General features: G+C 40.8%; 1 protein-coding gene across 1 annotated transcript in view; it reads left to right on the top strand.

The window, feature by feature from the left end:
• The window catches only part of Rnf130 (ring finger protein 130), a 127,818-nt gene extending 101,302 nt beyond the window's left edge, over positions 1–26,516 (top strand). Inside the window, exons 7-12 of the mRNA XM_035448109.1 lie at positions 4,259–4,330; positions 5,957–6,039; positions 14,141–14,237; positions 15,784–15,988; positions 19,327–19,420; positions 26,342–26,516. Of these exons, the coding sequence (XP_035304000.1) occupies positions 4,259–4,330; positions 5,957–6,039; positions 14,141–14,237; positions 15,784–15,988; positions 19,327–19,420; positions 26,342–26,357 (567 nt within the window). The 3' untranslated portion in view covers positions 26,358–26,516. The remainder of the gene's footprint in view (positions 1–4,258; positions 4,331–5,956; positions 6,040–14,140; positions 14,238–15,783; positions 15,989–19,326; positions 19,421–26,341) is intronic.
• The last annotated feature ends 688 nt before the right edge of the window (positions 26,517–27,204 follow it).

The following is a 27,204-nucleotide window of genomic DNA, read 5'->3' on the forward strand; positions in this document are numbered from 1 at the left end:
AATTCCACTCCTAGGCATATACCCAAAAGGAGCACATTCTTACAACAAGGACATCTGTTCAACGATGTTCATAGCAGCACTATTTGTAATAGCCAGAAACTGAAAGCAGCCTAGAAGCCCCTCAACCATAGAATGGATAGAGAAAATGTGATACATTTACACAATGGAGTACTACTCAGCAGAAAAAAACAGCGAAATCTTGAAATTTTCGAGAAAATGAGTGGAACCGAAAGAAACCATTCTGAACGAGGTAACACAATCACAAAAAGACAAACATGGTATGTACTCACTCATATGTGGATTTTAGACATAGAGTAAAGAATTACCAGCCTACAATCCACACTGCCAGAGAAACTAGTAAACAAGGAGGGCCTTAAAGAGACAAACATTGTCCCCTGGAGAAGGGGAAAGGGTCATGATCCCCTGAGCAAATTGAGAGCATGGAAAGAGCAGGGAGGGAGCTACGAGAATGAGAAGGGAAGAAGAGGAAGGATGCAGAGGTCATGAGGGAGCAGATAGTTGAGTCAGGTGTAGATTAGAAGAAAGGGTATGTGATAGGTAGGGTTTTAGTTGGGGGGAGGGTGGTAGGGGAGGACGGGAGGGAGAAGGAAACTGGGATTGTCATGTAATTCAATCTTGTTTCTAATTCAAATAAAAAATGATAAAAAAAACTGTGATTCCTCTTCTATAAGCTACCTAGAATATCAAAATAATAATATTAATTGCCAAGAGCTGTATGAGTGAGTTTGGATACACTGCCACAAATACACTTAATTCACTGAGTCACATACTTAAAACTGGTTAAAATGGTAAATTTCATGCTACATACATGTTTACCAAAAGTTTTAATTCTTAAAAATTCTGAAATGGGCAGTGGTGGTACACAACTTTAATCCTAGCACTTGGGAGTTAGAGGCAGGTGGATCTCTGTGAGTTCAAGGCAAGCCTGGTCCACAGGACAGCCAAGGCTACACACAGAGAAACCTGCCTCAAAAAAGAAAAAAAACTGAAATATGGTTGTAGTGTATTATTGGATTTATAAAATTTGTATAAGCATAAGGAGTGGTAAAATAGCACAAAACACAAGAGGAAGAAATAACGGTGTACTGGCAGCATGGTGGATCACTCCCAGGATCTCAGGAACCAGGAGGCTGAAACCAAATGATTGCATGAAATTTAGGCCAGGTTGGTCTACTTGTAAGTTTTAGGCCAGCCAGCCTAGAATATAGAGTGAGACCTTGTCTCAAAATAGGTTGCAGGGAGACAGAGAACTATATATATATTCTTATACAGTGGTGTAACTGTGGTTAAAGATATATGCATTAACCCTAAAGCAGCCACTAAAATAATATAATAGAGAGTTACATAACTGAGTTTATCAAAATGGCTCAGCTCATAAAGGAACTTGCTATCCAAGTCTGATGACCTGAGTTCAGTCCCAGAACCCACATAATCAGAAGATAGATCCGACTCTTGGGCATTGTTGTCATACCTTCACAGAAGTTCACATATACATATGCAAATTAATTCATGTAAAAATTGTAAGAGTTCTAATTGTACCCAACAGAGGGACTGACTAGGACACATGGAGTAGGAAACAAGCTCCAGGTGAAGCGATTTACAGATAAAAGATCTAATAACCCTGGGATCTGAAATACTTGGTGTAAATGTAGAGATTAAGATAATGGATTTAGGGGGCAGGGAAGGGAGAGGGAACTGGGATTGATATGTAAAACAATCTTGTTTCTAATTTAAATTAAAAATGGAGAAAAAATAAAATAAAATCTGACTTTCCAAAAATATAAAGAAAAAAAGATAATGGATTTTAAAAAAAGACCCATCTATGTACTACCTCCAAAACTGCTCAGCCAGGCAGTAGTGGTACACACCTTTAATCCCAGCACTCAGAAGACAGAGGCAGACAGATAGCAGATAGATCACTGTGAATTCGAGGCCAGCCTGGTCTACAGAGCAAGTTCTAGGACAGCTAGGGCTATTACAGAGAGAAACCCTGTCTTGAAAAACCAAATATGTGTGTGTGTGTGTGTGTGTATATGTATGTATGTACGTACTTATGTATACATATATATAGTATACATATAACATATAAATGCATGGGATTAAGGAGGTATTTCAGGAGCATGGTACTTGTATAAATAAGTGTTCAAATATAAATAGGTTAAAAAACTGGAACATGCATACCTTAGTAACACAAATTAAAATAAACTTTTAAGTGGTTACATTAATGCAAGAGTAAATTTCAGAGTACAGCTGTCTCTGGGGATTTAAGTTATTCTTTTTTTTTGGTTTTTTTTCAAGAAAGGTTTTCTTTGTGTAGCTTTGGAGCCTATTTAAGTTATTCTTAATAAAGCAGTCACTAAACAAGAAGACATTACAGTCTTAAATGCCTAGTAACAAAGCTTTATGAACAGAGGTGAGAACTGGCCTGCCTTCTCAGTCACTAAAAGATGGACAGCCTAGGAGCAGCTAGTGTAGAAAAGACTTAAATGGCCAGCTGATGTAGCCTGGTGAACACTGGTAGAGAACTTCATCCAACAAAAGCAAAATATACATTGTACTGACGTGCATTCTAGGCCATAGAACAACTGAGTCAAGTTTACACAAAATATAATATGTCCACCAACCACTTGAAATTAAATAAATCAATAGCAAAAAAAATCTCAAGAGCCCCCAAATATGTGAATATTAACCTATGGTCTTAGGAAATCAAAAGAGAAAATGTAAACCATTTGAACATAACAGTCCATCAAAATTTGAATAATGTCTCTAAAGCAGTGCATGAAAGTAAACTGTGAGCTCTAGCCACGGGGTTTCTACATGTTTTTAAATGAGTATCACATATACCTTTTAAATGTATGCAGTTTAAGCCCATTGTATCTCTTTAAGGCTGGGGTTTTTTTGTTGTTTGTTTGTTTGTTTGTTTGTTTTCAAGTATTATAGATGGGATTCAGATTAAAGAGACTTGAAAAACATAGCATATTTAGACTTTATATCCTGGTTCATACAAGCCAGCTACCAAATGACATTCTGGGACCTCAGTGATTAAGAGCATTTATTAAGTAAAACAGTACCATCAAACAAAAGCCCCTGTCAGAGATGGAAAATGAAGACTGGATGAAGTGACAAGTTGATATCCTTAAAATACAGGGGGATTGTTAGATGAAATTACAAGCAAGATATTGATAGTTAAAGCTGGGTGATAGATACAAAGATGTTCAGTAAATTATTTTATTTTGATTTTTAATTTTCCCCTAATACTCTCCTGTTTTTCTTTTCTTTTGAAATCCTTACAACACAGTGTGAGGTCTCCCTTGTTTTTTTACCCTCCCCACTGCTTCAGCTTTTTTATCTGCCTCTGCTCAGTTAAAAATCTAATTGTATTTAGAGTGGCTGCCTGAGACAATCTCAGTTTGTGTCTGTTATCCAGTGTGAACTCATACTCATGCAACATTCTGATTCTTTTGTCCAGAATCCCATCCTGTCCCTGGCTCCTTATTAGGTCCTCCTTGCTTAGTTTCCCAAGTCTTAGCTCTGGCATCACTTCCTCAAAGCCTTCACTGGCATTCTTCCCTATTCCTAACCTGTCACTCATCAACACATGAAATGCATTCCTTGGTCATTTCCTAAGTTCAGATGGATCCTTAAGGCTACAGACTCACTCTCATGTCATCTTTGTTTTGTTGGTGTCCAGCATTGCTATTTGTGACTGGTGATGTTGGAGAAGTACAATTTTAGAAATTACCTGAGTTAAAACTAGACAAGCAAACACCCTTTTCTAAGATCACAGAGAATAGTGTGAGCTGAACCAGAAGTAGACATGTCAGTATGTCTATTCTCCGTGCTGCAGTAAGAACTTAGTGGGGGCTTTTGTGGTTTCTTTTGCTAAGACAGTTCATTGGTAGAGCACACTGGAAAGGCTTTCGGGGCAAGAGTGGCTGTCAGTGCTAGAGGATGTAACAACACTGATAGCGTGGCATCACACAGTGCACAGAAACAGAAGTGACTGGATCACGTATGAAGAAGAATCTATGGTATAGCTGCCAGCTTTTTTAATTTGTATTGCTTTTCCAGAATCCACTTATCTAATATGACAGAAGTGGTCTAGGATAATAGAGACATTATATCACTAATTATTTAAAATAAAGATCATATGTTCACTTCAGCATCAGGTACTAAAATGAGGACCATTATTTATAGATCTTCCACTTAATGTCTTTTTATTTTTCTGTTTTCTTAGCGTCGTCTTGGAGATGCAGCCAAGAAGGCCATCAGTAAATTGACAACTAGAACAGTGAAAAAGGGTGATAAGGTATAGTAATGAAATTACTTTGGTCTTTGAAATCTCGCCCATGCTTTGTCTGTCTGGAAAGCCTTCAGCTAGTCTTTCAGCTTTCCTGAACTTCAGGTACTCTTGCTATTAGCAGCGTCAGTGACTACTCACAGTTAACACTGACTGTTTCTCTGTAGTTTTCTGCTATTACAGCCAAGCACACATATTCCAGAAGTTCTGAGACAGTTTGCACATAGAATAGCCAAGAGAAGTACATTATCTTCTATTTCTTAGGACTGCTGCATCTGTTTTGGGTTTTGTTTCTTCTTAGTTAAGACCTGCCTAAAAACCTTCATTTCTAGGGAATTTCAGTTAACAAGGGCTTTACAACAGGCTGACACTTGTAAAAAGAACAGTTTGTCAGTGTTGGGCCTAAAGGGGACCAAGTCAAAAAGACAGCAACAAATAGCAGAGCTGAAACCGTTTTCACAATTCCTCAGTCAGCGCTCAAGTGCCAAATGGCATCTTAGTGTTAATTTCTATACTCAGTATATTCAGACTTAGCAAGTTTGAATTATTATTAAAAAATAAAAAGAAATCTCAAAAGGCAAAAAAAAAAAGACAAGACAATCTGGCACCCAACACCCTTTCAGAGAACTCTGAAAGGAAGATTTTGTATGTGACTTGTCTATTTTCTGTGTTTTGCCACATTCTTTCTTTCACCATTTTTACTCCTGTGCCTGGGAATACTGGAACTGGTTGCCTTCAGCACAGCTGCAGAGGTAGACACATTCTCACTGAGTATCACTGCACACTAAGGAAAGGGCACTTGCAGAAAACAGACTGCATCAGGACAGTTGCACTTAACCCTAGACCAGTTCCTGGTACAAATGCTTTCTTAGCTTGTCCAACTACTATTAATTAAAAAATCCCTGGATTTGGTACAACCTCCCTATCCTCTTCTACCCCTCCCCAGTACTAAATAATCTTTCCTATAATTATGAAAGCTAGCACACTTTTTGTATCCCTTGGACCTGCCAACCATGTGGCAATGGCTTAGGCTATTGGCATACTTCATTTTAAGACAACTCTAGGGGAACCCTTCTCAGCCTAGAGGATGAAGGAAGTCAATTAACCTGGTGACCAAACAAGTGATTGGTCTTTCCTGATTCTTGATAAATACTCAGTATTGAGTTAAACTGGTAACTCTCCAAGTCTGATCAGAGTGCAGTTTTCATACTTGAGTTAGGACTATAGCATAGGAGTCTACTGGGTACTCCCCATCATATGTAGCTGTGTTTTAGGAATTGATTGGCTGCATGAGCCTCTTGATGAGGATCTTAATATTTTAGATTGTAATAGTGAAACCTGTTGAGCCTAGGTTACAGTAATAGAGGAATTAGGGTAGACACATAATAATCCAAGGTGATCTGCTGTGAATTGTGGAAAAATAGAGCTCTGGCTTATTCTAAGACATATCATAAATAGAATTAGTATGGATTGTGTGACTGGTTCATACATAATTTGGGTCAACCTACTTAAGCAAATGAAAAGTTACTATTTTAGTTCCTTTCCCATTGTAGCCATCTGCTTACCATAGCATTGTTCCGAGCTGAGTTGTAGCTCTTGTGTGCACACACTCAGCTCCTATGCTTTTTGTTTCAGGAAACAGACCCAGACTTCGATCACTGTGCAGTCTGCATAGAGAGCTATAAGCAGAATGATGTTGTTCGGATTCTCCCTTGCAAGTATGTCAGATTTCTTTGTTTGAAAGGAATGGTATTGATGTTTATAGGTCTCCCTTCAAGAGTAGGTATCTACTTGCTCCTCAGAGCCACCTGACCATAGCTCTCCAAGGCCTGAATGCTGATAATGGGAGATCATGGGCAACTCTGACTAGTGTCCCTCCCAATAATTGTTTGCATATGTCTATAAGAAACACAAGGGGCTGGAGAGATGGCTCAGGGGTTAAGAGCACCAGCGGTTCTTCCTGAGGTTCTGAGTTCAATTCCCAGCAACCACATGGTGGCTCACAACCATCTGTAATGTGATCTGGTGCCCTCTTCTGGCACGCACTGTATACATGGTAAATAAATAAATAAATCTTAAAAAAAAAAAAAGAAACAAACAAACAAACACAAGACAGCCTGGCGTTGGTGGCGCACGCCTTTAATCACAGCACTCGGGAGGCAGAGGCAGGCGGATCTCTGTGAGTTCGAGGCCAGCCTGGTCTCCGGAGTGAGTGCCAGGATATGTTCTAAAGCTACACAGAGAAACCCTGTCTTGAAAAACCAAAAAAAGAAAAAAGAAAAAAAAAAGAAACACATGACAAACTGGGCATGGTGGCCCAAGCCTTTACTCTTAGCACTTGGGAGGCAGAGAGAGGCAGGTGGATCTCTTAGTTCAAGGCCAGCTTGATCTACAAAGGGAGTTCCAGGACAGCCAGGGATATACAGAGAAACCCTGTTTAAAAAAAAAGAAAGAAAAAAGAAACAACAAACACAAGACAACATCTAGGCACATCATAACCTAAAAATTTGTATTTAGTGATCCTCCTGGGCTAGATAGAGCACCTGTCTTAACATGTCCCGGGTTGTGGGTTTTATCCCTAGTACAGACAAATAAGACAAAATAAAACACTTTTTATTTCTTTCCATCTTAAATTAGTGTTCATTACAAAGCCCTCACATGACTCCTCCACCTTGCCTACCTGGCTCTAGATTCCACTATGCTAAGAACCTGAGTTATGCAGAATGGGGCACTGCTGTTTGCTTTGTAGCTGCTCTGAGACAGTATACTACTCTGCAGAGGGTACATTTCTGTCTTCTCTGATCCTGCCAATAACCCAAAGGGCCATTTCTCTTATTATACTGGCTAGTTTTTCATTCGGTGGCAAAGTATCTGACACAGCTATTGAAGAAGAGGGTTATTTTGCAGAGTCTTGGAAGTTCTCTGTGTAACATCCAGTGGGCCCTGTTAGGTTAGCCTCTGGTAATCGTGATAACATCATACATAGTGGGAGTCCATGTAGAAGCAAGAGAACATGCCAGCTATACTTGCTGCTTTTGTAATAACCTCACGAGAACCACCAGTAGCCTTAGGACCTCCACTAGGTCCCATTCTCCGGTTCTGCCAATGACCAAAGTTTTCACCACAGTGTACTCTGGGAGGGACACTCAGACTACACTCAAACCATAGCACTCTTGTCAGTGAAGGATAGTGAAGCCAGCTGTAGATTCCAGGTTTACACAGTTCAAATATGGCAGAGCCAGTAAAGGGGTCTGACTTCAATAATTCTTTATATAAGATCTCTAGCTAGTGCCCTCTCTCTTTCCCTCCCTCCCTGTCTCTCTTCCTCCTCTCTATCCTTGCCTCTCTTCTGAGGTATATCCCCAACATTCTTTTTATTTTGAGACAGGATCTCATTTAGTTGCCTATTCTTACTGTGAACTCACTCTGTAGCCCAGACTGACCTTGAACTTGCCAAACTTAAGTTTCAACTTCCCAAGTAGCTGAGATTATACAGGCCTACACCACCAGGCTGGGCTATGCAAATTTTCTTTATGAACATGTTTGTTACTATACTATGGCTCTATGCCAAGCTAGGGAACATGAAACACCAAGATATCCTGTTCTATGTATAAAATGCAAAATTACCTACTAAGAAACCTAAAACCAAAGATTTCTACTTTCTTCTGCCATCTCTTGAAAAGATGCTCACAAGACCATGCCTTGTAAACTTGTGACGGAATAAAATATTTGTAGATAGTTGTATCTTCATGAGGCTACCAGTACTATTTTACTTACTCAGGAAGTAACATTTTGTGCCTAGGAAATATACACAAAATACATTACTTTTTTGTTTTTGTTTTGTTTTTTAATCTTGGATTTCCAGAAAAATGCTGTATACAGAAATAGAAATCCAAGATTCTGGAGTAAGCATTCCAGTTCTAGGTTACATAAAGGAAGATCTTACCAAACACAATGTAAGCAGCCCTGTAGAAAATTAGGTACTGACCATTTTTCTTCTTCCAGTTATTTAAACTCTAAATGTGTGAGTGAGGCTGAAGAAAGTACATTTACGAAGCAGGTCAAGAGAAGGATTGATGGGGTGCATTAGAAAGCAGAGCCAGTAAGTGCCTGCTTTGTCCAAGAAGAAGCTGAGAGTTAAATTTCTTGTCTTCCTATCCCTATCCAGGAACCCCTAGACCCAGCTGGTACCTCAAGCAGAAAGGGGGGAAAAAGTTATTCACTGTTATTATTAAAATGAAAGTGTCTTCCTCAAGGGAGTTTGATCCTAATATAGAGGACTTTGGGCTGCTTGCTCTCATTCTTGCCATCCCTAAAGCCTTGACTTTTCCGGGTTCATTCTGAGTGCGCCCGTTCTCTCTCTCTCTCTCTCTCTCTCTCTCTCTCTCTCTCTCTCTCTCTCTCTCTCTCTCTCTCTCTCTCTAGCTCCAGTGTAACTCAGAGCTTTCTCAACCCGACTGTCAGATCAATGAGTGATTTTATAAAGACTCTAAGTAGTCTTTATACATCCTTATTTTAGTAAGCCTCTCAGTGATTCTGATACCACAGGGTCACACTCTCTCTCCACTGAGGTCCACGGCCTTGTGGGACCTTAGCTTTCTGCAGCTGAAACAAAACGGCCTTTGTGTTTGTGAGCTGCTTTTGAAGAGTACAAATGTTGTGACACTTCAGGGAATAATTTCTTTGCACTCCAGTTGCAGCACTGTCTCCCTCACTGTCTTATCCTTACTTTATGCAAGATGTGCTGTGCTGGCTGTGTCCGTTCTCCATGTTGCTTCAAAGTCAGCTGCTCTCTTCAGTCTCAGCAAGTTGATCCTTTCTCTAAATTACAGTGTTCAGCCTTCTCAGAGCATGTTGTCCCCTCACCTTAACAACGCTACCATCCTCAGGTGCAGTAAAAATTAACTTTTTCCCATTGAGCAACCTTTTGTGACAACCTTTGACCTATACATGGTTTCTCAGCCTTGGCACTGCCAACATTTCAATTAGATGAGTCTTTATTTGAAGGAGAAAGTGAGGGAAACTGTCCTGTACATCACAGAACATTTAGTATTGTCCTTAGCCTCTGTCTACTACTTCCCAAAAGTACCTATGCCACACTGTTTTGACAACCCAGAATGTCTCCAGATGAGAGTCACTGACCTAGAAGAGGTTGACCCAGGAAGTTCTTCTAACCCCAAATCTTCTCCAAGCTTCTTATTTCAAGCCAGTGATTCTCTAGTACCCTGCTGTTCCTGTTCGGTGTCTTTCCACCTGGAACGCCCCTCCTTTTTTTTTATCTGTATGTTCTTTGACCCTGAGCCTTCCCTGGATTTCTCCATCTCATATGGCTCAGCACTTTTGCCCTTCACTGTCTTCCACCTGGTCTTTGAACAGACTGGACAGACAGAATTCCACCCCTGACTGAATGCCAAGCGCTAAGCAGAGCCTTTCTCCTGTCCTAGTTGGCCCTCCCTGTCCATCCCAGCAGTGTCTCCTTAAACACTGCCTTTACCCAATTGTTCTCACTCAGCCAAGTGAGCTTTGCCATCAACTTCATAGAGAATAATTGTTGGATTTCCCTGAGCTGTCTATCACCAGACTTCCAGCATGTCTGCCTCTGCACCCTCCTTGGCACCTCCTAGCATGGAGGATTCAGCTCAGCTGTGCTCTGATGCTATCTGTACCTGGGTCTTTGCCTGCCAGCTCTTTCCCTTTCTACGAGACCTTGATCTATTGTCTGTTCCCTCATCAGCATTTAATCATACTCAAGCCTTTGAGACTCCAATTTTTTTTAAAACTTGCCCATACTACCCTGCAGCTAGCTTTTGGTAGACTTTATTTTCTGTCTCTCCTCAGTAGGAAGATAGCCAGATGTTTATGTATGTTTGTCCTTTATTTTTAACAAGCCTATTCTGAACCAAACTGTTCTCTATCTATATCAAACCTCATGTGAATTGCTTTGTCACAGGACCTTTCCTTTTTGTCCTCTATTGCACTAATTCATTGTGGACAGATGGCAGTTGACATTGCTTTGGGGACCTCCTGCTTGTGTCAGTTGATTACAGTTGATCACCTTTTGGATGTTAGCCATCATAGCTCCAAAACTGAGAACAGTTACCTTATTTAAAGGTTAGCCACAAATTTTAGTAGGTAAAAATACTGAAAAGGAGAGTGCCGCAGCATGATGATGCCAGCCAGAGCTAAAACAGGTCAGGAAGCTGGCTGCTGGCTGGCTGGGAAGTTGCTGCAGTCACCCCCACCTCAGAGGGAGATCAGCTTAAATAGCATCTGCAAGGCCTTGCTGGGGAAGGAGTTCTTGTCTCTGACCTTTAATAATCCTGGATCCTTTCATGTTTGCCAGGTCCTTAACAGGGCACCCAGGGGCTGCAGAGTTGTGAAAACAGCTCACCTCCAATGTAGATGCCTCCCCTACTTTCCTCCCCCCCCCCCCCCCCCCCGCCACTGCCCCAGCCCCACTGCTTTTTGACCTCTATTTCTGGCCCCTGGGGAGTAGGGAGGAGGAGGCACTGCATTTCAGTGTTGCAGGCTTTGTTTCTTACATAGTCTATGTGTTTCCAATTGTGTATCTCGCAGCATTTCTTACAGAAGTAAAGGATGTGGTGGAAGCTCTGATATGTTGGTCCACTGTTGTCTGCACATCCCAGTCCACCATTTAGCCCCTCTCTGCTGCTATGTGTATTTTTATTACAAGAGTTTTTCAAGACAGTAAGGAAGAACTACTTTTCAAGGTCTGCCCCCTGTGGTTCATCCTCCAGTGAGAGGGCACCATGGTGGTGTGCTAGTGTCTAAGGCTTGTTTCAGAAGTGTTCTTGCCATTTATTGGGATGTTGCATGGAACATTAAGATCACTTTGCCTGTTTAGCAAAGCTTTTATCTCTTGACCCTTAGTGCTTCTCAGAGTGTTCCAGGTACAGTTTTCGTGTGCTTCAGTCAGCATCATGAGGTGATCAAGCCTGTCTTTCCCACTCTCCCATCCATGGTCCTTCAGGGCAGACAGCTGAGAGTCAGGATAGTGATGGGCCAAGGATCCAGAAGCTCTGTAGCAAAGCTTTGCTCAGAAACAAGATGAAGAACATGGTGAGTATGGAGAGCAGTAAGCCGAGGAAGTGATCATGGAAAGGTGGAGAAAATAGGTGAATAAGGGGCAGCTGCAAGCCCAAGGGGACCAGGCAGGAGAGTGCAGGGTTGTTCAAGGCTGGTGGATGTAGAGAGCAAGGGCTTAGTTTTACCAAGAAAAGCTGTGGGAGTTAGAGACAGAAGGTCTGGGGTCAGATGCACAGAGGCTGGATTAGTGGAGATCAGAAAAGATTGGCTCTGGATCATGGAAGGCGGTTTGAAGTAGTTGTCTGGGGTGCAGGTGATAGCTAAAAAGAACATTTATTTTTAAAGAGAAGAAATATTTCTTTTAGGTTTGAATTAACTAAGAAAGACAGATTTTTATTTGTCTAAAGATAGCCAGTTAGTCTTTATTGTCTTCTATAATCACACAAAGGGGAACACGGTAATTATCTAACGGGATGGAACAGTTTTTCTTCTAGATCAACTAATCTATAAGGAAATAAGTACTTAAGAATCCCAGCATTTAAGGTCAAAGGAACAGACAAGTTGTAAACCCTTAAAATCAGCATGTGAAGGCCTCACAGCATGTGAAAATGGGTATGGGCACCCCATCATTTGGGAGTTGAAGGCAAGAAGGTCAGAAACTGAAGATCATCCTCAGGTTTAAGGGTAATCTGGAAATACATGAGACCCTGTCCCCCCCAAAAAAGAAGGAAGGCAGGCCAGACAGGTAAGTAATTAAGTAAGGGAGGTACGCCTTTTCTGTATAACCAGTAATAGGAAAAGCAAAAACATTGCCCAGGGCAGGCCAGAGCCAAATCTTAATCCAAAGACAGCTGCTGCTTTCTCACCAGGGTTTCTACCATCTGCTGGTTAAGAGTCAGCTACCACACCCACCTTCATACCTCTCACTCCTGAATCAAAGCAGTCCTTTTGAAGATCACATGACCTCTTCTACTCTGACAGCCGGCCAAATACATTGTCCATCCTGTGGCTAGAACACCTTCTGTCCCACTCTGTCCTGGCGCTAGCTAAGCCCCCAGACAACCATCAGCTGCTCCCAGATGTATGCAGATTAGGTAATTGTAGTTTAGATTCTACTGTTTAGATGAGATCTAAAGGGACCTTTGCATGCACCACAGAGGTTAAGATTATTATTATTATTATTATTATTATTCTGGTCTGGAGAGATAACCTGACGCCCTGAGTTTGATCCCTGGAATTCACATGGTTGTAAGAGAGAACTGACTCCTTCAAGTTTTCCTCTGACTACCACATTGTGAGCATGTGTGTGCATACCCACAAATAATAATGTTTTTAAAAAGAAACAGCAATGGCAGCAGCTTTGTTCTGTTCTATATTGTACTACAGCCCACCTTGGCGCAGTTAAAAGCTGCTAAGCAGTAGCTACAGGTGACCCTCAGTAAGGGCTGAGCCCTCAGAAGGCCCTCATCCTTCTCTGGAGCACTCGCTTATGTCCATATAAGTAGTAAGTTGCAGACATTACACCTTGTATTCTATAAATGTAAGTCTCCCTATGGATTGATAGCTTTCCAGCCTATAAAGCCCCTAAAGAAAGGCACTCAGGAGTACGAATGTCCTATCTGAAAGTTTTAGACTAGGCTGATAAAGCAAGACTTCAAGATCTTGATTCTGGTCTTCAAAGAAGTGTGTTATAAGGCCATCAGGTGGTAACTGTGGTATAGTATGTTACTGAATGAAATTGTCATTCCAGTAAAAAGTTTTCTAGACCATCTTTTTAAATCAAAACTGTATTTTCAAATAGTAACCAAAATATTAAATTATAATTTAACAAGCAAGGTTTTAAAAGTATATGATGACCCAATTTGGTATCTCTCAAATTGTCTTTTATCCCAAACTCACATTGCAACATTTCTTCCAAAACTGTTGATGCCCCTTTGTGTCAGCCCAGTACTCCACGACCCCCAAGCTGAGTTACAGCTTCTTCATGTTCTTGTGCAAGGGTGCCAGAGCTTGGGCATGACCTTTGTCCTTCAAAGTCTTTTCTACAGACTTCCCATAGGAACAAGTTCCTGTTCCAAGAATACAGACCCTTCTGTAGTGGCTGACTCCATCAGGAGGATGTGACTTTCTGTTCTCATGTCATTGTCCCCTATCCTCAGCCCTTTAACATGTCAGCCGAGAATCGCCAACTGATGATCTCATTCTTAGGTAACAGCTCAACACCTTAAAACAGTCCTAACTGCCCTGTGACTTTTACTGTTATTCAACCTAGGTTGAGTTCCATAAAACTGTGACTTAATATCTGTGTCCCATTTTTCTAAATGAGCTATTCTTCTAAAATATAGCTTGTTTATAAAGTCTGGTTATCTTTACTCTTAATACATTTTTCTAGATTTCTTCAAGTCTTTTTTGGAATTCACAGGCAAGTTGGGCACAGTAGTTTACATCTATAGTCCCAGCTACTCTTCCATCACTTGTGATCTTGGGACCATCCTGGGCAACACAGCAGACCCCTCTGTTGGATCTGTGGCACAGCACAAAAACAAGTCTGAGCATCTGTATCCCTCTCACTTACACTACACAAGTGTTATTACCACATGAGATTAGGTACAGGAGAGTTTCTGTAGGTTATATTTTAATATGCCCCACTATTTATCTCTTGTCATTGAAAATCCCCTAAAACAGAAAAAAATTAAAATTCTGATTCTTTCCATTTTGACCTGGCAGTTCTTCAGTGTGTAATTTATGACATAATTCTCTGTTGTTTTCTAGGCATGTTTTCCACAAATCATGTGTGGACCCCTGGCTTAGTGAACACTGTACCTGTCCTATGTGCAAACTTAATATTTTGAAAGCCCTAGGAATTGTGGTATGTTCCCTGTTTGTCACTACGTTCGTGTAATATCATATCACATGCAGTGTAATACAACTGGCATAATACAAGCCATGACCAAATCTCTTTAGAATAGTCTAGCTTTCTTTGCCATATCGACCTTGTTTATTCAACAGTGCCTTTCTTCCAGATGACTTCAGAGTTCTCAAGTACCTCAGGGAACATGAGAAGAGAATTAAATAATTATACTAGTCTACTTTAAAAATTGTGCTTCTGATTGAGGGGACACAAAAGAAATAGGGTATAGAAAACTGTGGTCTAAGTAATTTTCTTATATTTGGCATAATATGAGATGATGTCATATTCTGCCCTCTTAAGCATGCCTTTCATGTCTTTGATTGTTGGTAACTTGCAAGTGGTGAAAAATATGGTAATCTTGAGCAACTTGGCAGCTTTGTTAGCCAAGTATGCTGCACTGAGGGTGACAGGTGCCAGGGCAGTACAATGAAATGTTGGAGACTTCCCTGCGTTCCTTGCTTAAGAAAGGTATATAGAGTTGAAGAGATAGCTCAGTGTTAAAGGTTAAGGCTCACAACTAAAATATCAACAGAAGTACATATGCAGGGTATACTTTTAATAGAAAGAAAAAAAATTAAGTCACTATTGTAAACTGTTCTCTTATGGCCAAGTTATCCCTATGTAAGACTAGTTTGACAGAGACTATCTCACATGGCCAGCATGTAGGAATAGAAACTTGTCCTCTGTCCATTTTTAATGGAGCCTTCTGGAATAAAAGATAGCTGTCCTAATTTTTTGCATGTGATGTTACTGCAAGCATCAGCTCTTACACTGCACTATTAATTTTGTTTTTAGTAGAACTTTGGGAGGGTCTAAAACAGATTCTTTTGCCCTAGAAACAGTAGGCTCTGGGTCTTGGCTGTTCCTTTTGTCAACAATTTTTCTGAGCTCATTTTCAATGTGCTGTCTCCTGCAGACAGAAGGAGCTGCCTCTTACTCTGCTGGGTAGACTTCAGCTGTAGTTGGAGGCTTAGGCTTTGAAGCAAATTATTTTCTTATGGTTTACAAGCCTGAGCTTTGATCTGCTCTTGCTTGTGTGCTTTGTTTTTAAACATAGACATTTTGTTTTGTTAACTAGATACCAAGTAAATGGAGCATTTCAGAGAAGTTACAGTATAAACAAGGTATTTTGTTACCTTTAACAATAGCATTTAACATGAAGATAATGAAGTAAATTTTCAATCTGAAAGTGTCAGCTTGATAAATGATACTAGTCTCCCTCTGCCTGTGACTGAGACCACAAATGGTTATCATTTCTTTGCCAAGCTACAGTGAATAGTTTGAGCTGTGGATTTTGGTTTTCTTTTGTAACATTTTTGGGAGGAAAATCAGCTGATTCTTTGAAGAAAGCTTCTTAAGTGACAGTAGGAAAGGTATAGATGGGCAGGAATAGAAGATTAATTACATGGAAAAGCATAGAGAAGTTCTTGGAGTGGGTGTTAAACATTCAGGATTTTATAAACTTGTTCTTATAATGATTTTTTAATCTGGAAATATTTTGCAGCCAAATCTGCCGTGTACTGATAATGTAGCATTTGATATGGAAAGGCTTACCAGAACCCAAGCAGTTAACCGAAGATCAGCCCTCGGTGACCTTGCCAGCGACAGTTCCCTTGGCCTTGAGCCACTGCGAACTTCAGGCATATCTCCTCTTCCTCAAGATGGGGAGCTCACTCCTCGAACGGGTGAAATCAACATAGCAGTAACAAGTAAGTGGGGACCCTTTGCCCAAGCACCAGACAGTATTGCTGCCTGTGTTGGGCATGAGGTGGCTGTCAAGGAGAAAGTTGAGGCCACGTGGTCCAGCAGTTTTATAATGGAAAAGATAATGTATATTTCATCCACTTTATTTATAATAATGAATGTGCATGCTGGTGATTTTGTGGTTAGTTATTTAAAGGTTTGTCTTAATGGCTGTTCAGTAAACCTTGTTTTGAAATCATTGCATTGCAAAAAGACATTTTAAAGGGAGACACTGGAGTACAATGTGGGCTAGCAGGCAGCAGTGCTGGTATGTTGTATGCTGAGCACTGCTGCCCATGATCTCCTGGACTATAAACAACTTGGTGAAAAACTAATGTAGAATTGAACCTAAAAACTATTCTGGGCTAGTTATGAAATGTCTTGATTGTTGAACTGTTAATAAGCAAAAATGTGCTGTTGCGAGCGAGAGCAGTGCCCGTCTGTATACAGTGTGAGTGGGTTGGTGGTGTGTGTATGGATGTTGTAGACAAGGCATTCATCCTATAACAAGCAAATTCTTTTCTCCGTTTTCATTCTTTACATGCAGTTTCCATCTAACAACCTCTCACCCATCTCTCGTCGCCACTCTGGTGCTGCCTTTTCTAATTATGCTGCTGCTTACCCAGGACTTCAAGCCTAGAGTTGATGAGGTTCCACTTACCTCTGGGAGCCAGTAACAAACATGGGGGACGTAGTTTATGGAATAGCTTGCTCTTCACATGTTAAGGCTTCTGTGGTCTGTTTTGTTGAAATGCATGGTTTTGAACCATCCAGAGGTTGCCATTTGTCTGAAGGCTAAGAGCTTTCATTCTGTCATAAGTAAAACTATTCTTTGATATAGTGTGGCTCATTTCTTAACATTTCCCAGTGCTTGGCTTAGCAGCATTTCATGGTGTTCCAACTTTGGCATTTAGGTTTTATGGTCTAGAGTTTCAAAACTTGGTCTAGCAGTTCGAAAGGAGATAGAAGTGATTTAAAATTGCGTTTTTATAAGTCCTTCATTAATCAGGCATTTATTGAGCACCTACTACATTAAGCACATATCTTGTCAGTTTTATGTGGAAATGTCTTCAAAATCTTGATAATAAAATCTTTTGATGATAAAAATAATTCATATATCAAATAAAACATAAGAACTTACACATAATGTCATTAAAGAAAACTCATGTGATTATCTAGACCCTAAGTACCTCATTTCCTTCCAAATCCCTGTATTACCATAAGCAAGTACAGTACCTTCAGTCAGCACCCATTGTGCGGGAGGGCAGAAGGGTGGTTCAGCTGCCGAAGATTGCTGCTGAGTACTCTTGGATCTGCCAGGTGCTGCTGTGATGGTGTTTCTCACATACAAAGACACAAATAAGTACATGTATTCATAATTCAGGAATATAGACGTGACTGAAGTTCCAAATGTTAGTCTGTGAACAAAGGTTTATGAGAAGGTGGGCTTGGTGGCAGCTCAGTGCTGGGGCACAGTGGCACATGCCTATAATCCCAGCATTCCCAACACTTAGGAGGTAGAAGCAAAAAATTTAGAAGTTCAAGACCAATCTCATCAATCGATAAAAAGAAAAGAAGAAAAATGAATGTTACTCTCCTTGCTGTTGATAATGTTCATCTCTTGAATTTTAAAAATACCAGTATACACTCTTCCCAACTAAAAACATGCATAGGCTACCACAATGGATTTCACATGGATTCTTGAGTGTCCATTTTGACTTCAATAAAAAGCTCAAATCTAATGAGGAGGAAATCTGTAATGTAAGACTTAGCAGTGGCTGCAGTGTTGTGAAAAGAGTTCGTTAAGCATTTTAATCATAAACCAACCAGGACAGTGAAGATTTAGCTTATAGAACAAACTCAGCATCCTGGGAGCCCAGAGAGCAAGTTCTTTTAGCCTTTTCTAGAAAAAAAGCCTGTGCACACACAGTTTAGAAAGTTTTAGGATTCATGAAACCCAAACTAAGAGGTAGTCTGGAAGCACATGATACTCTTTCCAAGGACCCAGGTTCAATTCCCAGCACCCACATGGGGTGCCTCTCCAGCTCCAGGAGGTCCCAACCTTCTGGCCTCCATGGGCACATGTGCTCATATATACATACATGTGCACCCGTACACACATACACATAGTTAAAGATAAAAAAATTTTAAAGAAATAACTATGCCACATATATGAACATATGAAAGATATTATTTTGTACACTTACTAAAAAAAATGTTAAAATGAGGGGCTGATGAGGTGGCTCAGAGGTTAAGAGCACTGGCTGCTCTTCAGAGGTCCTGAGTTCAATTCCTGGCAACAACATGGTGGCTCACAGCCATCTGTAATGAGATCTGGTGCCCTCTTCTGAAATGCTGGCATTCATGTAGCCAGAACACTGTATACATAATAAAGTCTTTTAAAAAAAAAAATGTTAAAATGAAGAAAAGTTCCTGTTAGGAACAGTTTTGCATGTGAACATTTGCCATGCCTTGTTACGGATGTAGAGAAATTTTATAGATTTACTTTGTCAAACTATCCCAATTTAGTTTACCCTTGGCAATATTTTATAGTTACGACTTTGGAGCAAGTCAGATTAGTTCTCAGACCCCAGTTTAGTTTCATGCTATCACCATGTATGCATGACTTTGATTTTGACTTCTGCATACCTTGTCAGTCACAGCCCCTCCTACTTTTCTACAAAGACAGAAGGACCAGTTTTACTTCCTAGCAGGAGTCATGAGCCTATTTTCTTGGCACAACTGTGATGTGTCTTTTTAGTATGAATACTCTAAGTTAACTGATAGATAAGAGAAAATGCAAGAATGAGTAACTCAGAGGAGCAGCTTTCTGCTTAGCATACCCATAAGACATTTGAGTACCCCACGCCCTGTTCCTACCCCTTAGTTAAGATTGAGTATTAGAATCATGCAGAAATGGCAAAAGGGAAATTTGAAAAATGATTATAAGTATGGTTGTTCTACAGTCATTTAAATTCACAGTAATATCTATGTCCATGTACAGTTCTCCTACATCATTTTCCTATGCCTTTTTGTGGTCACACTCCTCATGTACTTCTGGATCTAAACTGAAAGAAATGGTTGAGCCATGCTTTCCTTTCTCCTTGCAGCTTTTCCCAGTACTTCCACTAACCTTCTCTAGTTAGTAGCTTTCTGGCAAACTTCCGCCTGCTTGACTTCCTTGAGCCAGCCTTGGCTTACACCTCCGTTGACGTCTGCTTCGTTGCATTTGAGGGAAGTGTTGACATCGATTTGACTTAAATCTTCTCCCCAGAGTGATTTCCTCCCTTTCCTTTGTCAACAGAAGAATGGTTTATTATTGCCAGTTTTGGCCTCCTCAGTGCTCTCACACTCTGCTACATGATCATCAGAGCCACAGCTAGCTTGAATGCTAATGAGTAAGTAACAATTGTTTTTTGGATTGCATGTGCCAGATGATCCCCAAGAAAACATGTAACTTTAATGACGGTGGTGAGACTTTGCTTCCCACCTGTTTCATGCTGATCCCAATGGGATCATAGTTAGCCAATTAATTTATTTCATGAGCCATCTATTTTTAGTCACACAGAATGGGAGTTCATTTTGTTCAGTAAGACCAGCATACAGGAGCAAAGCTCTGAAGGCTCACTTTAGTACAAGCTGGATCCACATTGTCATGCATATGCCAGGACACCAGAACAGTCTTAGTACGTGAAGAATGTCCATGACCTGACCATTGATAGGAATAGCCCCACACTGTGTGTGCTCATAGGACTTCACCAAGAGCTGTAGTCGACTTTGGGAGAACACCAAGACCTTTCTTTGCTATGGTCAAGGACAGGAAAGAAGTGGGGAGGAAATCTATCTACTGCTCTCAGAAGACTGTTGGGAGGTAGAATTGATGGAATAGACTGTCTCTCCAAGGGCAGAAAGAGGCCAGTATAGGTTATAAAAAGGTGAAGTTGGCCCCCATAAGGAAGAATACCAGTCAGACTTCCTAATGGTGAGATGGACTTGCCACAAGGAATGCACAGAGCTAGGAATGCCGGCAGAAGTTGTGTGTCACTATGAGGGCTACTGTAGGGTAGACATCTTGGTCCTTGGGATGCAGTGATTTTCCAGAAGCAGCATTCCACAGTGATATGATAATGGAAGGGTTTTGTACTCTTTTGTTTTAAATATTATTTGCTATTCAGTCCTTTTTTTTTTTTACCTGAGTATTCATACTACTTAGAGATGGACACAACCTGGGCTCGTGCCCAAATTTGAGCCTACATTGAACATCATGTTCACTCCATATTGGAGTATGGCCTAGCATTTTAAGTTGCCAACAGTAAACAATATCCTTGAATAATTAACATTGTTCAGCTATGGAAACAAAAAAACTTTTACTTCCTCTGACATATTATCTCTCACCTGATCTGTTGACAAATACTTGCAGGAAATATCTTCTGGCATCCATGACCCTGTACATCTTGAAAGGCTACTGTGGTACATTGGCGCTCTTCACCCTTTATATGAATAGTCTTTACCTGTCCATTAGGTCAGTCAGCAGCTAGCTACTTCTGTACAGAACACAGTATCAGTTTCTCAGATTCTAGAGTCCATCACACCTAGATTTGACTCTCACTCAACTCCTCCATTTTCCAGTTGTGAGACTTGGGCATTTAAATTTATCTGAACATTATTTTAATCATCAAAATAAGCAGATAAAAATTAATCCACATCATAGGGCTATGGACTTAGCACAGTGCCTTCTACGTAATAAGTGCTCAATAAATGTTAGCCAAACTAATTCTGCCAAGATTCTGCTACAGTTCTGTGAATAAGAGGGCCATCTGGGGCCAGGAGGGTGGCTCAGCAGGGAAGACACTTGCTGCCAAACCTGATGACCTGAGTTCAATCCAACTTCCACAAGTTGTCCTCTGACCTACACACATACACACCATGACACATGTACGTATGCACATAGGCAAAGAAATAAATTATCATTTAAAATTTAAGAGATAGCCATCAACCTGTATAAAGCAAATTAATTTAATTTTGTCCGTGAAAGTAGATACAGTGCATAGGAACTCTGGGTACCCATGATTTCAAAAACACTTCCATTCAAAGTGAAGTCATTGTTTGGTCTGTAGCCACTAGTCTTACAATTCCCAATCAGCTAGATAATTAGCCCAATTCATTTTTGTTTTGTTTTCAAGACAGGTTCTCACTATGTAGCTCTGACTGTCCTGGAACTCACTCTGTAGACCAGGGTAGCCTCAAACTCACAGAGATCCACTTGCCTCTGCCTCCTGAGTACATGGATTAAAGGTGTGTGCCACCACTGCCCAGAAAAGCCCTGTACTAAGATTTTACCAGTGAGGGGACGGGTGAGATGATTCAATAGGTAAAGGCACTTGCTGCCAAAACTGACTTGAGTTTAGTCACAGAATCTACCTCGTGGAAGAAAAAAAAAAATAATATTCCTACAAGCTGTCCTCTGACCTCCACGTGCATGCCATTGCAAGCACCACATGCACACACACTCATCAGCATGTAAAATAAGTAAATATAATTAAATATTTTTAAAAATTCAACTACGAGTAATAACCAGTAAAAATAAATAGTGATGCCCAGGGCACTTCTATAGAATTACTAGACAATGTAATGGTCCTCTTACTCACTCAGAATCTTCCTAGATGCTCAGTCTATACATCAGAGACTTTAGAGAATGCTAAATAGGAACCCAAGTGCCTGGGTCATACTGCTTCAGTTCCATGCCTAAATGCATTACTCGGAACCTAAGTCACGGGTCTTCATAGCCATGTCTTAGTCAGCCCTTCTCCCATTAGCCTTTGTAGATGGTTGATTTGCAGTTGTTCATTGACTATTACTTCTTTGCCTTCAAAACCATCCTAAGGAACAGTATTCATAATCCCATTTAGAGAGAAAATTGAGTGAGTGTGAGCGTGCATGTGCACATGTGTGTGTACACACCTGAGGGTACATGAAAAGATAGTCACCAAAATATTAGTGGTGAGTATCTTAGGTTATATTTTTAGGATGTTTTCCTCTCCACTGTGAGCTTCTGTGTGATTTGGGGGTTTTGTTGTTTTTCCAAGCATGAATCGCTTCATTTTTTTTAAAGACCATTTTATTGTGGGAGATAAAGATCAGTCACTCTGTGCCAGTGTCTCTCTAAAAGGTGGGTGGAAATTACTAAATTATTTTATTCCAGATAAAAGTTTTTTAGAAGGCCGGGTATGGTGGTGTATGTCTTTAACCAGCACTCAGGAGGCAGAGGCAGGTGTATCTCTGTGAGTTTGAGGCCACCCTGGTCTACAAAGAGAATTCCAAGACAACAAAGGTTGTTACACAGAGAAACCCTGTCTCAAAAAACAAAACAACAACAGCAAAAAAAAAAAAAAAAGTTAGCAATTTTTAAATTCTTTGCTCATGGATTTTTAAATCTACCTACGCCTTTTGCTCTCATCTACCAATAAATTTATAGCCAAAATGAGGCCCTTTCTAATTGTAATCATCCTGGGTTAACCTGTCCATTTGCAAGGTGCTATTTTCTATAAACAGATGGAAAGATCTGTTGACATTTTAGTGACTTTCTGGAAACTGAGAATAAACCTAGCACAGATGTACCCATGAGGGCAGTTTTCTTTCCTGCAGCTCCAGCAGGGCGTTGTGTTCATTCACAAAACCCTGAAGGCAAGAGCAAGCAGCATGGGCAGGTTTTAGGGCAGCCATGCAGAACCCAGGCAGGCCCAGGCCCCCTTTGTTCTTTGCTGTAAGTACATTGATGACCACCATGGAGCGCTCAGGCAGGGGCAAAGCACTCTTGACCTTATTTACAGGTACTGTTTTCCAAGAATTCAATGCTATTGGCTACATCAGAAGTCTGTGTTATTTGGAGTCCTTCTGTTCTGTGAAAGAGTACTTATTTAATTAAGTACTCTTCTGTAACTAGTTGTGCCTTAAAAGCTTTTAACACTGCAAACAAATCTGGAGAAATTTGAGACTACAGATACAAACAGGATGATGGTCAAAAAAAGGGAAATACAAAACAAAAGTACTTAGGATTTAGCTTTTTTCTCACACTTGTGATTCTTGGTACCTACATCAACAAGACTGTTGAACATCATTAAAAGGGAGTTTTGTTGTTCTTATTCAGATGAGCCTTGTGAAAGCCCAGCACCTGCCAGCTTATATTTATGACATCGTTCCCTCTCTATGAGAAAGATACTATCATCCTTGTTTTTATTTGGGGAACACATAAGTAGATGATGTAGGAGAGATTTTAAGTTGAGTAGAAAGTTGGACTATGTATTTAGGGCCCATCTTTTAGTTTGTAGACTCTGATTCTTAAAAAGCACACATCTTAAAATTTGCAGAGATATGTACTGCAGATATGTACTCAGGGTTTTTTCATTGGTCTGGGCAGCAGGAAATACATATGTCAAGATTAATATGATCAAGTCTGTAGAAAGATGCTTCTGTGCTGGGACCTACTATTGAGAAGCCCTGGCTTCTGGACTCCTGAGCAGGTAAATGGGTCCAGTGCCTCACTGATAGTTCTGGTGAGCTTTCCAGGTGTGGTTGCAGACATTTATCAACCAGAAAGAAGCAGCTGATGATTCTGTTTTCCTCTATACTGAGTATTTCTGAATTCTATTCAGAACTCTTGCTTTCTAGAGTGCACAACCACAGCCAGCTAGTTAGGCTTCTGTTTTAGAACATTGACAGATCAGCAAAATGTTGTTACTAAAGGATCTGAAAATAGAACCAGTAGATGTCTTTGCTTAGAAATGAGGGAAAAGGAGGTGAGGGGTGTCTCAAGGTGTCCCAAGGACTGCTAGAGAAAGGAGGATCTGCTGTGGACTGAAGTCCCTCTTTGCTCACAGTAGCCTCGTACTGCACAGCCATTGCAAAAGAGTGTGAGGTTTACTAGAGTTCTAGAGCCCTGAGTCATCCCAAAGGAGTGGATTTAATGGAAGAGAACAACTTTCTATCAGGCAGAGTTGTCCATATGGACAGTTGGTAAGCTAATGAGCTAGCCAGCTGTTGTCTGGCTGTTCACTCAGGAACTACATACAGTTTAGGGCTCTGAAAGGAAGGTCTGCCTTTGAGTCACATGCTGCTGGGTGGGTTCAGAGCCCATGTGACAAGGATTGGGATTGCTTTTTAGTTGCCTCTTGCAGGACTTTGAATTTCAAAAGCAGAGTTTCCAGACTTCTTTTTCACCATCTCCCAGAGTAAGATCTTTTTGGCTTTGTGACCTAGCACTCCTTCAGATATGACTAAAACAAAAGTAGCTCTTAATGCCTGCCACATCCTGTGATGTAAGCTGTCTGTACTTTATTTCCCTGTTAATGCAAGTCATACAGTTCCAGATTGGCTTCTGGAGCAATTTGGGAAACAGTGGTCAAGAATTCTAGATGTTTACTTTTTCAGTCAAATATTCTTGGTCAAATTAGCATCCATCTGTTTTTTATGTTACCAAGAATACTTAACATTCCTTTCTGAGGTGTATGCTGGGAATGGGTCTTCTTCCTTCTTGTCATGTGTGTTCTTTTAACCAATGCAGAGTATTTAGACATAGAGGAGTCCTGAGGCTCAGAAAGATTGAGTGGTCCCTGATAGACACTTAGGAAAGAGGATGGGATGCAGGCCAGTGCCTCTCTACACTGCTTGGCCTGGCTGCCCCCACGGAACACTGAGGGCTCCAGCTGTAACCAGAGAAGCTTAGTTTCTGAGAAGATGATCTGAAAGAAGAGTCTGAAGCAAAGCAACAGTTACCTTTGGTCTTTGCAGAGGCCCTTTTCCTTTTCCTCAGAAGCACCTAATGTTTTGGTATTCCTAAAAAGCCTTTCTTTTTTTTAAGATTTTATTTATTTATTATGTATACAACATTCTGCTTCCATGTATATCTGCACACCAGAAGAGGGCACCAGATCTCATAACGGATGGTTGTGAGCCACCATGTGGGTGCTGGGAATTGAACTCAGGACCTCTGAAAGAACAGCCAGTGCTCTTAACCTCTGAGCCATCTCTCCAGCCCCCTAAAAAGCCTTTCTATGTCATAATACCCAGTTTTTCTGAGGAGGTACTACAAGGAGTGGGGACTATGAGAAATGAACAGAGGTGCTTATGAAGCGTGCCTGTTGTTCACACCAAAGCTTTTTCCAAGAAAAGTTGGCTAGCTCCTTTAATCCTATCCATGTGTGCCTCAGTGCTCACTAGGCACCAGCCTCATGAGAACAGGGGATAAGTTCAGAGGCCTGACCTTCCCTACAGGAGTTGGAAGTGAGGAAAGAAGCAGAAAGGAGGAGTGCACTTTGGGCCACACCCAAGAGAGCTGCTGCTTTTGCACCAAGGAGCCTCACAAGAGAAGGGGGTACAGAGTGAAGGGGAGCAGAGCAGGTTTGGGAAGTGTGTGGTTTGATGCATCCACCTGAGGTTACTACTGCACTGGGAGCAGGCAGACCACAGAATTCAGACATTGTTCTTACAACAGTGGGGGTTTTCATGGTGGCTGGGCTGTTTTTTTTTTGTTGTTGTTGTTGTTGTTGTTGTTTTTGAAAGAGAATGGAGGCAGAAAGTTAGGTAAAAGTCAGAATTGAAGGAAGACATCACATGGTAGGGAGGAAATGAAGAGGCCCTGGAGAATTGTATGTCAGCCAAAGGTCAAGTGGTTTGAAGCAAGAATCCTCATCACAGAAGAAAAGATCAGAACTGATGGCATGATTTAGGGTAGTGGGAATGACCCAGACATGGGGGTAGGGAGGCCCTGCTTAGGGAATAAGCCAAGTACAAAGGGCCAGGAAGCTAGAGTAGTTTTATAGAGCCAGGGACTGCAAAAAGACAACAGGATCCTGGGGGCACCAGGAAACTTTTCAAAGACTGCAGGCACTCTTTAGCACCTGTTACAGAAACATTAAGATAACACTCTACACCCATAAAGTGAGAGATTCCTGGAACAGAACGCTGCACATTCCTGAAGTCTGTGCTCTTCAGCTTTTTCAAATAGCCGTGGTAGTCTAGAGTGGTAAAGAGCAGCATGTATATAAAAAGCAGCTACAAAAGCAGCTTGGATAACAGCTACCCCTATATGTTAAACAAGGCACCGTTAGCCTTTTTCCTGTATTCATCCTGGGAATATTAAAGCATTTCTGAAATTAAGAGCTGCTCAACTACTGCTCAGAAACTGCTAGTCTCAGGCACATGCTAGGGCTGGGGACAGCCCCAGGCCACCTTGTACTTAGGATCACATCTCTGTTGTTTTAGAATGTTGACAACCAGCCTTTAACTAATTAATGATCTCTGTTTTCCCTTTTATTCCATAGGGTAGAATGGTTTTGAAGAAGGAAAAACACTGCTTTCTGACTGATTGCCTTGAAGGAAAAAAGAACCTATTTTTGTGCATCATTTACCAATCATGCCACACAAGCGTTTATTTTTAGTACATTTTATTTTTTCATAAAATTGCTAATGCCAAAGCTTTGTATTAAAATAAATAAATAATAAAATAAAATTACTGTGTTGCAAGTGTCCTTTGCCAATGTACGTTTTGGAGGCTGATTTTTTTACCGCATGTAGAATGTGCTCATGACTTCATGAGAGGGTAGGGACAGCATGGCTGCTGGTATTTAACCTGGGCAGAGCAGAGACATCCTGTGTGGCTCTGCTCCCTTGGTGCTCAGCTGTTTACTCCATTTTATTTTCTTCGAGGATGCCCAACTACTCTGATAACATCTCCCTGTGTTTGTGACCCATGCACCTTCACTATGACTTTAGCTCCACACTGAGAACTTTCAGCTGTTGCTCCTCACAGTATCCCCATGCCTGGGAGTGTGCTTTTCATGTAGTAAGTGCTCAATAAATTAGTTTGTGGGATGAAGGAATGAGTTGTAAGGACTTCCAAACCAAGGTATTCCTTTTACTTAGTGTGTATATTACACATCTTAAAGGAATGACATCAAAGGAGTTAGCCGAGAGCCATTTCAACATGTGGTAATGAAATATTTTTGCCTTACTGAAGAAAATGTTAAGGTGTTTTGTCAATATTGCCTGCTCAAAGGGTGGTCAATATTTATAAAACTCTTGAGTGGTAAATTCTTGTCCTTCTACTTTAGCATCCCTAAAATAATCATGTTTCTGTGGGTATCATAGGCCATGCATCCATCACAGTTGCTTAATTCCAGAACAT

The sequence above is a fragment of the Cricetulus griseus genome, chromosome 7 (genome assembly GCF_003668045.3).
Source record: "Cricetulus griseus strain 17A/GY chromosome 7, alternate assembly CriGri-PICRH-1.0, whole genome shotgun sequence".
Taxonomy (NCBI): Eukaryota; Metazoa; Chordata; class Mammalia; order Rodentia; family Cricetidae; genus Cricetulus; species Cricetulus griseus.